Source organism: Phodopus roborovskii, unplaced genomic scaffold (genome assembly GCF_943737965.1).
Source record: "Phodopus roborovskii unplaced genomic scaffold, PHOROB, whole genome shotgun sequence".
Taxonomy (NCBI): domain Eukaryota; kingdom Metazoa; phylum Chordata; class Mammalia; order Rodentia; family Cricetidae; genus Phodopus; species Phodopus roborovskii.
Window position 1 is genome coordinate 395,566 of NW_026125993.1, and position 12,092 is coordinate 407,657.

The following is a 12,092-nucleotide window of genomic DNA, read 5'->3' on the forward strand; positions in this document are numbered from 1 at the left end:
GCAATCCCCATTAAAATCCCACCACAATTCTTCACCAACCTTGAAAGGATAGTAATCAACTTTATATGGAAAAACAAAAGACCCAGGATAGCCAAAACAACCCTATACAATAAAAGAACTTCAGGAGGCATCACTATTCCTGACTTTAAGCTCTACTACAGAGCTATAGTTCTGAAAACAGCCTGGTATTGGCATAAAAATAGACAGGTAGACCAATGGAATCGAATTGAAAATCCTGATATTAATCCAGGCACCTATGAACACCTGATTTTCGACAAAACAGCTAAAATTATACAATGGGGCAAGGACAGCATCTTCAACAAATGGTGCTGGCCCAATTGGATGAGGGTGTGTAGAAGACTGCAGATAGACCCATGTCTGTCGCCATGCACAAAACTCAAGTCCAAATGGATCAAAGACCTCAACATCAATCCAGCCACCTTGAACCTCTTAGAATAGAAAGTAGGAGGTACCGCGTCTTAAACATAACTCCGTGGGCACAGACACTGAAGAAACAATTAATAAATGGGACCTCTTCAAACGTAGAAGCTTCTGTAAGGCAGACACAGTCAACAAGCCCAAACAGCAGCCCACAGACTGGGAAAAGATTTTCACCAATTATATATCAGACAAAGGGCTGATCTCCAAAATACACAAAGAACTCAAGAAACTAGCCAACAAAACACCAAATAACCCTATTAAAAAATGGGGTACAGAACTGAAGAAAGAATTCTCAATAGAGGAAATCAAAAAGGCTGAAAGACACTTAAGAAAATGCTCCAAATCTTTAGCTATCAGGGAATTGCAAATCAAAACAACTTTGAGATACCATCTTACCCCTGCCAGAATGGCTAAAATTAGAAACACCAGTGATGACTTATGCTGGAGAAGATGTGGAGAAAGGGAAACACTCCTCCACTGCTGGTGGGAGAGCAAACTCATACAGCCATTTTGAAGATCTGTATGGTGTTTCCTCAGGAAAATGGGATTTAGTTTACCACAGGACCCGGCAATCCCCCTCTTAGGCATATACCCAAAGGATTCACATCCATGCAACAAGGACATCTGTTCAACTATGTTCATAGCAGCACTATTTGTAATAGCAAGAACCTGGAAGCAACCTAGATGCCCCTCAATTGAAGAATGGTTAATGAAGATGTGGCACATCTACACAATGGAATACTACTCAGCAGAAAAAAAATAATGTTATCTTGATATTCACAGGCAAGTGGGTGGCACTTGAAGAAACCATCCTGAATGAGGTAACCCAGTCACAAAAAGAGGAACACCATATGTACTCACTCATATATGGATTTTAGACCTAGATCAAAGGATCACAAGCCTACAATTCACACCTCCAGAGGAACTAGGATACAAGGTATATTCTAAGAGAGTCATATAAAGTCTCTCACAGAACTGGGCAGGGACAAGTCCCCCAGAGCTCAGGTGAATTGGGGGGGTCAGCGAATGGAGAGAGAAGTAGGGGGAGGAAAAGAAAACATGTGCGACCAGGAAGATTGAGCCTGGTTAGGAATAGAAAATAGGAAAGAGAGAGAGCGAGACAGAGACAGAGAGAGAGAACATAAAAGAGGGAGTCAATATTGGTTTGAAGATAAAATTGAACACAAAGAAAGGTCTAGAGAACTATAAGACTCCTCCCAACTAACAATCTTAGCTTCCGTGGAAAGGCTATCATAAATGCCCTTCCTTTGAGAGTGAGATCAACAACTAACTTCTCCATAGAGCCCTCAACTAATGCCTGTTGAAAACAGGATCAAGCACCCATACATAAACACTGAGTCGAACTAGAACCCAGATGCAGATGGAGAGGACAAGACCATGCGGCAGAAACACATAGAGACAGCTTACCTGAACAAGAAGGAGCTAATGGCCACTAGACTGATAGCTGGGAAGCCAGCATGGGACTGACTCAGGCCCCCCTGAATATGGGTCTCAGCCAGAAGGACTGAGCAGTCTAAGGGACCTCAGACAGTGGAGCCAGGATGTATCCCTGGTGCACAAAAGGACTTTGTGAACATATCTCCCTTGGAGGGATAACTGACTTAATCTAGAGATAGGAGAGTAGCCCTAGTCCCTACTTCACAGGACCTGTCAGATCTACATGACCCCAACTGGATGGCTTTCCCCTACATATGGAATTGTGGTGGGTGGATGGGAGTGGAGTGTGTTTAGAGTGCATGTGAGAGGGCAGAGAGTGTAAAAGAGAGGGAAGGAGGCAGGGAGACATGGGGGAGGGAGGGAGGGAGGGAGAGGGAACTGGGATCGACATGTAAAATAATTAAATTAAAAAAATGCTTTGACTCTAAAATTTAAGTTGAAGGACAAGTTACTGGGGAAAAGGATTTCTATTTTTGTTTCCACAGAAAATTAAAAGATGTGGATTTCTTCCAGACTAATGTGGTTTGATCACGCCAGACCGCCTGAAACATAGTACAAGGTGATCCTACATTCAAAATAACTAGACAAAACAGCCCTACAGACTACAGCCATGATATCTGACTCTTCTTCAAATCCCCCATGACAGAGCCCCTTACCCGAAGGAAGTAGTTTGGAAAGAACGACGCCCAAATTCCCCAATATTGTGTATAAATGTTTGTTTTCATTTAATTGGGCTTTGTTATATAAAATTAAATAAAATAATAATAAAAAAATAAATCTACTATTTTCAATTCTACTTTGCAGTGAATAACCTCATATATATGCATTACTTTCTCATATTTCTTTGGGACTTGTTACCATAACACAAAGCTACAATTTCAAATGTATAGTCACTTCTAAGTGGTCTTTGCCACACAGTATAATTTTTTTTTCATTTAGTACTCAATGATAAGAAAACATTCAGATTCCTATAAATAATATAGAAGATGATTAGTCTGAATCTCAGAATGGGAAGATATTTGAACTAAAACATAATGAACAAAACTGATAATATGATAAGAAATTAACACATTTTACTACATCTAAATAAACTCTTATTACAAAAGATAGCCCAGAAATTATATCAAAACATGGTTTTGAACTTAAAATTATAACATTTGTTAATATTGAAATAATAATATTCAAACTTTCCAATAAGTCTATTGGAAGATAAATAAAATATGCCATAGACTCTCAATAACAGCCTGGGGATTAGATTAAAATAAAGGTGAAAAAAGTGATATGGCATTTTAGCTAACACAAATGAAATAAATCTAACATAAATTATGTGTATTGTTAGAGTTATGTATATTGGAAAACTACTTGTTAGTGTTATTAGTGTGAGCATTTACACACCCAGTAACTCTACAACTCTGTTTTTTAGTATCTATCTTTGAAAAAGTGTTTATCATAAATAACCTAAAACATTTCAAGAATGAGTAAAAATAAAGGTCTTTTGAAAAGCAATATAAAAGCCTAGTATTGTAGAATTTTCCCAAAATATACACATACATCAGAGAAATTTATATGGAATTGTCATATTATAGGGGAAATAATTCCCCAACTTGTCATCTTATGCTGCCAAATAAACACCATAGTACCAGGAATGTGAGTTGTTGGCCAAAGGTGTACCACAGGACACCTCAAGTACCACTGGCAATGTTGTTGAATACCATATACAGGTTGATGATTAGACTACTGCTGAAGATATCACAAACTTGCTGCATAATATATGGAGAAATCTAGTTGGTATTCACCTAGATGCTTCATAAACTGCTGGCTAGAATTCATGGTATTACATGGTGTTTTGTTCACTACCAGAGGAGAAAAGTAAGAACTATCATATAACTGTGAACACAGAGATATATAAAATGCAAAACATGACAAAACAAATTGCTTGCAAGATTTTCCCATGGTGCAAAAGTGGCACACATGTTATGGGAGGAGCCTCCCACTTTTTGTTAGATTTAAGGCCCATTCCATGAAATGAAACTGATACCTGATGTTCTTAGTGAAGCCAAGAGCCTAAGACTTTCGAGGTCATGTGTCTATAGGAAAACCCAATATTATCATTTTTGTAAGGAAACATAGCAATATAAGGACTCCTAATTACATACTGCTACAAACAAACACATCACTCAACCCTCATCAGAGAAGTTTTTCTAGCAATAGATGGTAATTAGTACAGAGACCCACAACTGGACAATATATAGACAGTGTAAGATTTGGAATATTCAGCCCCGAATAGGATACCTTTATCACATTGTTTCCTGAAAGACTGAGGTATCTCTGAAAAAAGGGAGGCAGAATATTATGAAGAGACAGACGTGGCCCTGGGTTGGTGGCACATGCCTTTAATTCCAGTACTAAGGAGGCAGAGGCAGGCCGATCTCTGTGAGTTCATGGCCAGCCTGGTCTACAGAGCGAGTTCCAGGACTGGCTCCAAAGCAATTCAGAGAAACCATGTCTAAAACAAAACAACAACAACAACAACAAAAACAAAAACAAAAACAAAAACAAAAAAACAAAAAAAAAAGGAAGGAGAAAGACTGGTGGCAGACAATTGGACAATTTTGAGGAAAAACAAAACATTTTGTAGAAGCAACAAGGCAGATATGAATTCATAGAAAATGTCACAGCATACATAAGATCCATATAAGGTCAACATACATAAAATACCAGCATGAAGGACAGGAAGTAGGTACAAAGTCCCACTTTGAGCCAAAAAAACTTTTGGCAAATGATGATTGCTGAGAAAAAAATATTTACCAGCATATAGTAAACTTAGTGGTTTTATTTTTCCTTTTTCACTTTTTTAAAGGAGAAAGAACATGAAATTGGGTGGGTAGAGAAGCAGACAGGACCTGGAAAATGTTGGGGAATTGGAAGGGAAGTGATGAATAAATAATGTGTGAAATTCTCAAGGATTTTTTTTTAAAGAAAGGACATTTCAGCAGGTTTTGAAATAACCAAAAGGAAAAAGAATGATTTGTTCAATATTTCTGACATAGACATATGTGGACTTTAAAAAGAAAAATACACAAATAAAAATAAGTATATCAAAGGGTTATGAAGCATGGGTAGATCTTATGTATCAAACTATCTGGTAAAATGAGCAAGCATTAATAAATATGTATTTTACCATCTTTTAAAGTTATCAACAACTAATAAAATAATAGTTTATTTCATTCCTTTGAAGAAGGGACAGATTAAGCAGCTCTGGTTGTCCTAGAACTCAAAAAGACCTGCATGTCTCTGCCTCCTGAATCCTAGGATTAAAGGATAACATCACTATATCTTTCCTGGTTTCAGAATTTTTTAAACAAAGAATAGTAGCAACATATATCTACATTGTTTTTTATTTATTTAATATAGCAAAGATGATAAAGATGAAAAGACTACCACAACAGTTATTCACAGTTAGGTTTCTGCTGGTCAGGCCCCTCATCATCTGCAGCAACCTGGAGAGTGGACCCTATGCCACATCTTGGCAGCATAGTAGAGATGAGTCTGAAGGTGTAAGTCATGAAATCAAGAGAATTTGCCCTGCTGCTTCCTTATGCTGCAAGGGATGAACTCATCAGGGAATACAAGAGAACTTACCCTGAAGGTGAGAACAAGGTAGAGCTGGCAGGCTGACTATCCCTGCAACAACCCTGGCCCAGAACCAGGGTTATATGTTAGTCCACCCCAACATTCACCCCATCTGTTATTTACTGGTGCTCCTGAGGGGACCAGTGTTGCAAACCCATACCAACAGGATTTCCACAGCACAAGGAAACAGCAGGAAATACAAGAGGAATTCCAGTGCTGGCCCAGTGGAAAATATAGCTGAAACTAGAGGCATCAAACCAGATCAATGACTATTTGCAATAAACACTTGCATATAAAAATACATGGAGTAAAGATTTATTGTGTAACTCATTGTGTCACACTACAGCTTCCATGACAGAATTAATTTTTTTTCCTTCATTTTTCATTTTTACTCTTAAATTTAATTTTATTTGGGGGAGTTTTGCAACAGCAGAGTGTAGATATGAAGGGATAGTGAAATGAATGGGATAGAGATGCATCATGTGAAAAACATAAAGAGAAAATAAAGAGGAAAAAATGAAGTTGCTGTAAATCTATTAAGTACAATGAAAATGATGATGCAATTACCATCATAATATATCATCCGGAGAATACTATCAGTTGTAAGTCTAAAACAGAATTTCATATTAAGGGAGAACAAAAATATTAGAAAAATCCTGATATTTACCCTATTGTTCATGGCCTTTAAAAATAATGGAGGTTATTCTATATCTATCTATTGGACATCATTCTAGCCTGTCTCTAAGCCTAGTAAGTTACTATAATTTATTGATTTTATATAATATATTCTAAAAAAGACAAAGTGTTTTTCTAAATAATGATTTTATAAACCTTAAAACATTTCTAGATCCTGATGGCCCATATTCTATTTTTCTTCTGAGAAAGCATCCAAATAGGGAAACATAAACATCATCTGAAATCCCAGAGCATATGTTAGAGATTTAAAGGTAAGGGGGTGACACTTGTAGTAAGTCATATCGACTTTGGTGCAGATTGAGGTAATGAGGTGTCACAATGATTTATCTATCAAGATAGATGATTTCTTCTATCCTCAGTGCATCTGAATAACACCACTGGAGAGGCTCAATGCACCTGTTTTACAGGTCACTTTTTCAAAATAAAATACACACTTGAATCCTAAATTGTATTGAAAATTTACTTAGAGTAAGTGGTAAATTTAACAGTTTGGGACTTTAAATTGCCTTGAAATCACAGAATTTAGAGTGATTTTGAAATAAAAAAAACACATGAAAAAAAGCTGCATACTACTTCAGTCTGATTGAAATTCCAAGTAAATCAATTGAAATTTAAGTTCACCTCTTAACCATGGATCAGGAAACTACATGTTAGATGGTACACGAAAATGGGGAATGTTAACAATACAAAGTGAGAGGATAATATGCAGTATAACAAAGTACCAGCTTGTCTGAATAGAGTATATGACATTGTAACTATGATATTTAAGTGCAACATCATATTGGGAAAGAAGCACTGTTCTTACACAAGTCACTAATAATAACATGGCATTTATTCTGAAGGAAGAACTGAAAAGTATTCACCATAAAATATTAAGAGGAAGGTGCAAATAATTTTGCTGCTTGGATAAAAAATGATAAACATCCTTTGAGGGCTTGAAACTTAAGGTTATATTTCAGATATTAAAGCATAACATCTCCAGGATGATGGGACATACAAAGACTCTCAAAGTTTACCCAATAATCAAAAGCAATAAGAATTTCCAAGAACAATTCCTATAATAGGTGAGATTACAAAGAAATACTTCAAGCAATATAAGAATAGTCATTGTTATTAAGCTGATGGAAGCAGAAGCAGACATCCACAGCTAAACACTGAGCCAAACCCTTGCAATCCAGTTGCAGACTGGGAGGAGTGAAGAAGGGTTCAAGACGAGGCTGGAAAAACCCATAGAAACTGCTGACCTGAACAAGGGGGAACACATGGACTCTAGTCTTATAGCTGGGAAACCAGCATAGGAATGACTCACCCCTGAATGTGGTGTTAGTTCAGAGGACTGGGCAGTCTATGGAGACTCTGGCAGTGGATCACTATTTATCCCTAGTATACGAATGGACTTTGGGAGCCCATTCCACATAGAGGGATATTCTCTCAGCCTAGAAAAATGGCAGGGGGCCTGGATCCTGCCTCAAATGACATGACAGACTTTGAAGACTCCGCATGGAAGGCTTCACCCTCCCTGCGGAGAGAAAAGAGATGGGATGGAGGTTGTTGGAGGGATGGGAGGGTGTGGGAACTGGGATTAACATGTAAAACAAGCTTTTTCAAATGTATATTTAAAAATTATATACAAAATGGATAAAAAGAATAAACTGAAAGTTTAATAAATACTTAAATCAATACCATTTGATAAAGAAATATCAGAGAAATTATAAATGTAATAGAAAAAAAGGACAATTCTATAATGTGTGCTTTTTGATAATACACATTACCAGCATTATTTGAGTTTGGTAACTAGTTTTCATACTTAAGAAATGAAATGATTAAATTTCAACATTCTATAAGTAATATAGCTTATTATTACTATATAGCAAATATAAAACTTTTTTAAGTTATGGTCAAGGTTTCATTAAGAGTACACTTGAAGGTACAGATGAGATCTCAATTAGGAAAATTAAACAGTAGTTTTTCATTCATGAATGAAAAATTATTACCTCATCTCTATATACATTTTCTTTTCCTTTTGTTATTTTTATGAGCTGAAAATTTATCCCAGGGCCTTCTGTGTGTAAGGTAAGTATTTGCCCCACTTTTCTACACTCTCAACTATCCATAGGGAGAGATGACTGGAATTCGGGAACTTTTGGGAGGCAATGTGGAAACCTAGTTCAATAGAACCTTTTGGAACATATGAAGGTGACCAAACCAAGTATTCTTAGTAATGGAGGCTATAAGCCATCTTCTGTATCTAGGCTAGGCATTAATTGGTGGGCATGGGACATCAACCAGACACAAAAAGCTTGAACTACAACCTGTACTGCCTCCAAGATGCACTGGGGCAATGCTGGCACAGACGTTATGGGAACCACCAAAAATGGCTGGTTTAATTTGAGGTTCATGCCATAAGAGGAAGCCCATACATGGCATTACCTTGATGGCCAGTAAATGGAAGCTCAATGGCCCAGAGAAAATTGGTAAAAATCAAACCTTTTTGGAAAAAAAAAGTCAATTTAATGATTTTAATGATAGTCAGCTATACTCCAAGATTGGTACCTAGCCCAAGCATCATCAGAGAGGCTTCCTCATTCAGTTGATGAGAGCAGATAGAGAGACACACAGCCACACTACATGGTAATTAGGGAACCCAAAGGAAGAAGGAGAGGGATGATTGTAGGAGCCAGAAAGGTTGAGGGCAACAGGAAAACATGGTATACACAACCAACTAAACAAGAATTATGTAGTCTCACAGAGAACTAAGCAGGAATTATGGGGGTTCACAGAGACTGAAGCAGCAATCAGAGTTTGTATGGTTCTAAGCTATGTCCTCTGCAAATATGGCTATTTACTTTAGTGTTTTTGTGGAACTTCCAAGAATAGGAGTGATATTTGGACCCTTTCTACCTATTTGGTAGCCTTGTTCATCCTTGATATGAGGTTTTGTTCCTAGGCTTGTTGTGTCATGTTTGGTTTATATCCCTGGGAGGCCTGCTTTTCTTCTGAGGAAGGGGAAAAAGAGGAGGAGTGGATCTGGGGGAGAGAAGCAAAGCAGTAGCAGAGTGTGACAGACACTGGGAAGAGGGGAAGGAGGGCAAACTGGGGTTGAAATATATTGAATAAGGGAAAAACTGACAGTTTAGTGAATGGGCATGTTAAGGAAGAGCTAGTGACTTTGAATTTCCAGTTGAGAGGAATCAAAGTAACGTTTTTTTATTTGACATCTCAAAAATGATTAATTTTTCCAGAGCCAATGATTTAATTTAGATGTATAAGAAAATGTTTTGGAACTTCTAACAAATCATGCAAAGAAATGTACCTTTCAAGGGGATATTATATAAAATTATGTGAAAGAATTATCCAAACATTTTGTTAAATTAAATATTTCAAGGCACCATGAACACATGAAGAAGCATTTAGTTAAGGGGATTAAAACTCATGTGAATAAAAACACCCAATGTTTCTAATAAAGCACATAGAATCAACAGAGAACAAGGAAGACCACTCAGGATAATATAGCAAGTGGTAACACAATAATTACTACAAACTTATTTAGGAATTAAAAAAAGGAAAGATAAGTATGGCCATTTAAGCAAAGGACCTTAATATGAAGGAAATATCCTATTTTACTTGTATTAACATTGAAAGAGCGATGCTGAGCACCTAGGAAAGAGAGTATCAGTATATTTTTTCTTATTCTCACTTCAGTAAATATTGCTTATTTCTTAATATTAATATAAACCACTGAAAATTTTGAATATATAAACTACAGCATTGATATTTAAATTTTAGTATATTTTAAAAGCTAAGATTGAGTACAAAGATTTGGAACCAGATCAAAAATTAAAATATCACTAGGAAAAAAGCCCTAAACCAGACATCAAATTGAATTTGGCATGTATGGTTTAGTTATTTGGAAACAAAATTATTAAATTCTTATAAATCTGTGAGATGAGACTTAATCTAACAAATGATAAATGCTTCAATTTTTAATGAGAAGCTATAATAATACTAAACAAAATTATGAGAAAATGTCAGATTTATAGAACTGCACTTGATGAAATAGTAAACATACATTCATGAAATTTTAGATAAATATGTGTACAGATGAACAGATTTCAGGCACTAACAGTTAAAACACTAAGAAGTTATTCACATCAGAAATTAGTCTAAATTAGACAGAGAGAGGAAATTACACAAAAAATTTACTAGAAAATTGAGAAATAATAGAGAGATTGTTCACGTACACTGTGAAAATGCTCTGAGGGATGATGTAAAAATTGGAGAAAAGATAATCATCAAAAATGTAATAGACAACCACTATAGAAAGAAACAATGTATCTGTTCTCATTAACATGTAATAGAATTATGTTTATGCATATTCAAGTAAGTTTAGGAACATTCAAATATATGGAAAACAATTTAATATTACATATATAAATCTTATATTTATAAATTTTATAACCAAATAATACCAATAAAAATATAATTGTTTTTAAAGTATTTTTAGCCATATAGTTAACTTAATTTCTAAAAACAAAATACTATTATTTCTTAAAAAAATACTATTTTTAAAACAAATATATTTAAAGAGCATACTATTTATCTTTGTATTTATTTATGTCCAAGGGTGGGTGTCCTCATGTATAACATGTGCAAGTGCCCTTTGAGGACTGAAGAGGGCACCAGATCCTCTGGAACTTTAGTTATAGGTAATTGTGAATATCCTACAGGAAGAGAAGAAACTATTCACAAATACTGAGCCATCCCATCAATTATGATCATTCACAAACTGGAAGCAGTTTTATGCAACTTAAGGAAGTGGCACAAATTTATACATGTTGTAAGTGTTTGGATGAGAAAAATCTAGCTTTACATCATAATATCCACTTAACACAGAACAGATAAAAACAAAGAAAAACTAACTTCCAAAGTCTTGCATTTTCCATTTAGCCTGGTGCACAGCCACTGGTAGTTGGTGGTTAGAGTTTCAAGTTCCTTTCTTAAGGCCTCTTGTGCTGCAGGTGGAGCTTGAGCTATTACACTATTTACAGTCTCAGTAAGTAGTTTCACTTTTGTTTCTTTTTGTAGTGCCTCTTCTTTAGCTCTCTAAAAAGAAAAGCATACCCTTTTAAAAGTAAGTCAATATCACTATTTCCAATATTCATTATTACAAATTATTACTAATAGCATATTTATTAACATAATTCATAAACATGAAATTAATGCTTATTCCAATTATTTCTTTTCAGATTTAAGTATAATTAGAAACTTGAAATTAATACTCTCAGAATACAATATACTTTTAATAATAGTAGTTGGAGCTATGTACTGTGCCGTATACAAGTTTACCCTCATTGTTGGAGGGAGAAGAAGGAAGAGAAGGACTTTGACGCCATTCTTGGATATATAATAATGTGAGGCCACCTTAGGCAAAATGAAACTTAGTCTCAAAAAATTAAAAACAATTTGGTAATTTATCTGTACATGGGTACTTATCTGTCAAATAGATGTATGTGTTTATATATAGTTTTTTTTTTCAAATACTTAAGGAGCAAATGTAACAATAGATTTTAAAATAGTTAGATATCTACAATTAACATCACTTATAAATTATTCAGGTGGATCATTAATTAAGTTAATGAAAATAAAATTGAAATTTAAAAAAATAAATATAGAAAATTAATTAATGTCATATATGGGACATTTCGTTGAAAAAATTCTTCAGTATTTGAAACTTAGGAGATGCCCAGAAAGCCATACTACAATATCTACCAGCTATTCTTGCCACTCTCCTGTGGAAGAAAATTTGTTTGATGAAATTTAAAAATTTAAAAGTTCATTTTGTAAAATCAGAAGTTCAATTCAAC

General features: G+C 35.2%; 1 protein-coding gene across 1 annotated transcript in view; it reads right to left on the reverse strand.

The window, feature by feature from the left end:
• LOC127218243 (dystrophin) overlaps window positions 1-12,092 on the reverse strand; it is a gene marked incomplete at both ends in the record, with an annotated part of 283,679 nt that overhangs the window by 194,694 nt on the left and 76,893 nt on the right. The window contains one exon of the mRNA XM_051179265.1: window positions 11,149-11,331. Coding sequence (XP_051035222.1) covers window positions 11,149-11,331 — 183 coding nt within the window. The remainder of the gene's footprint in view (window positions 1-11,148; window positions 11,332-12,092) is intronic.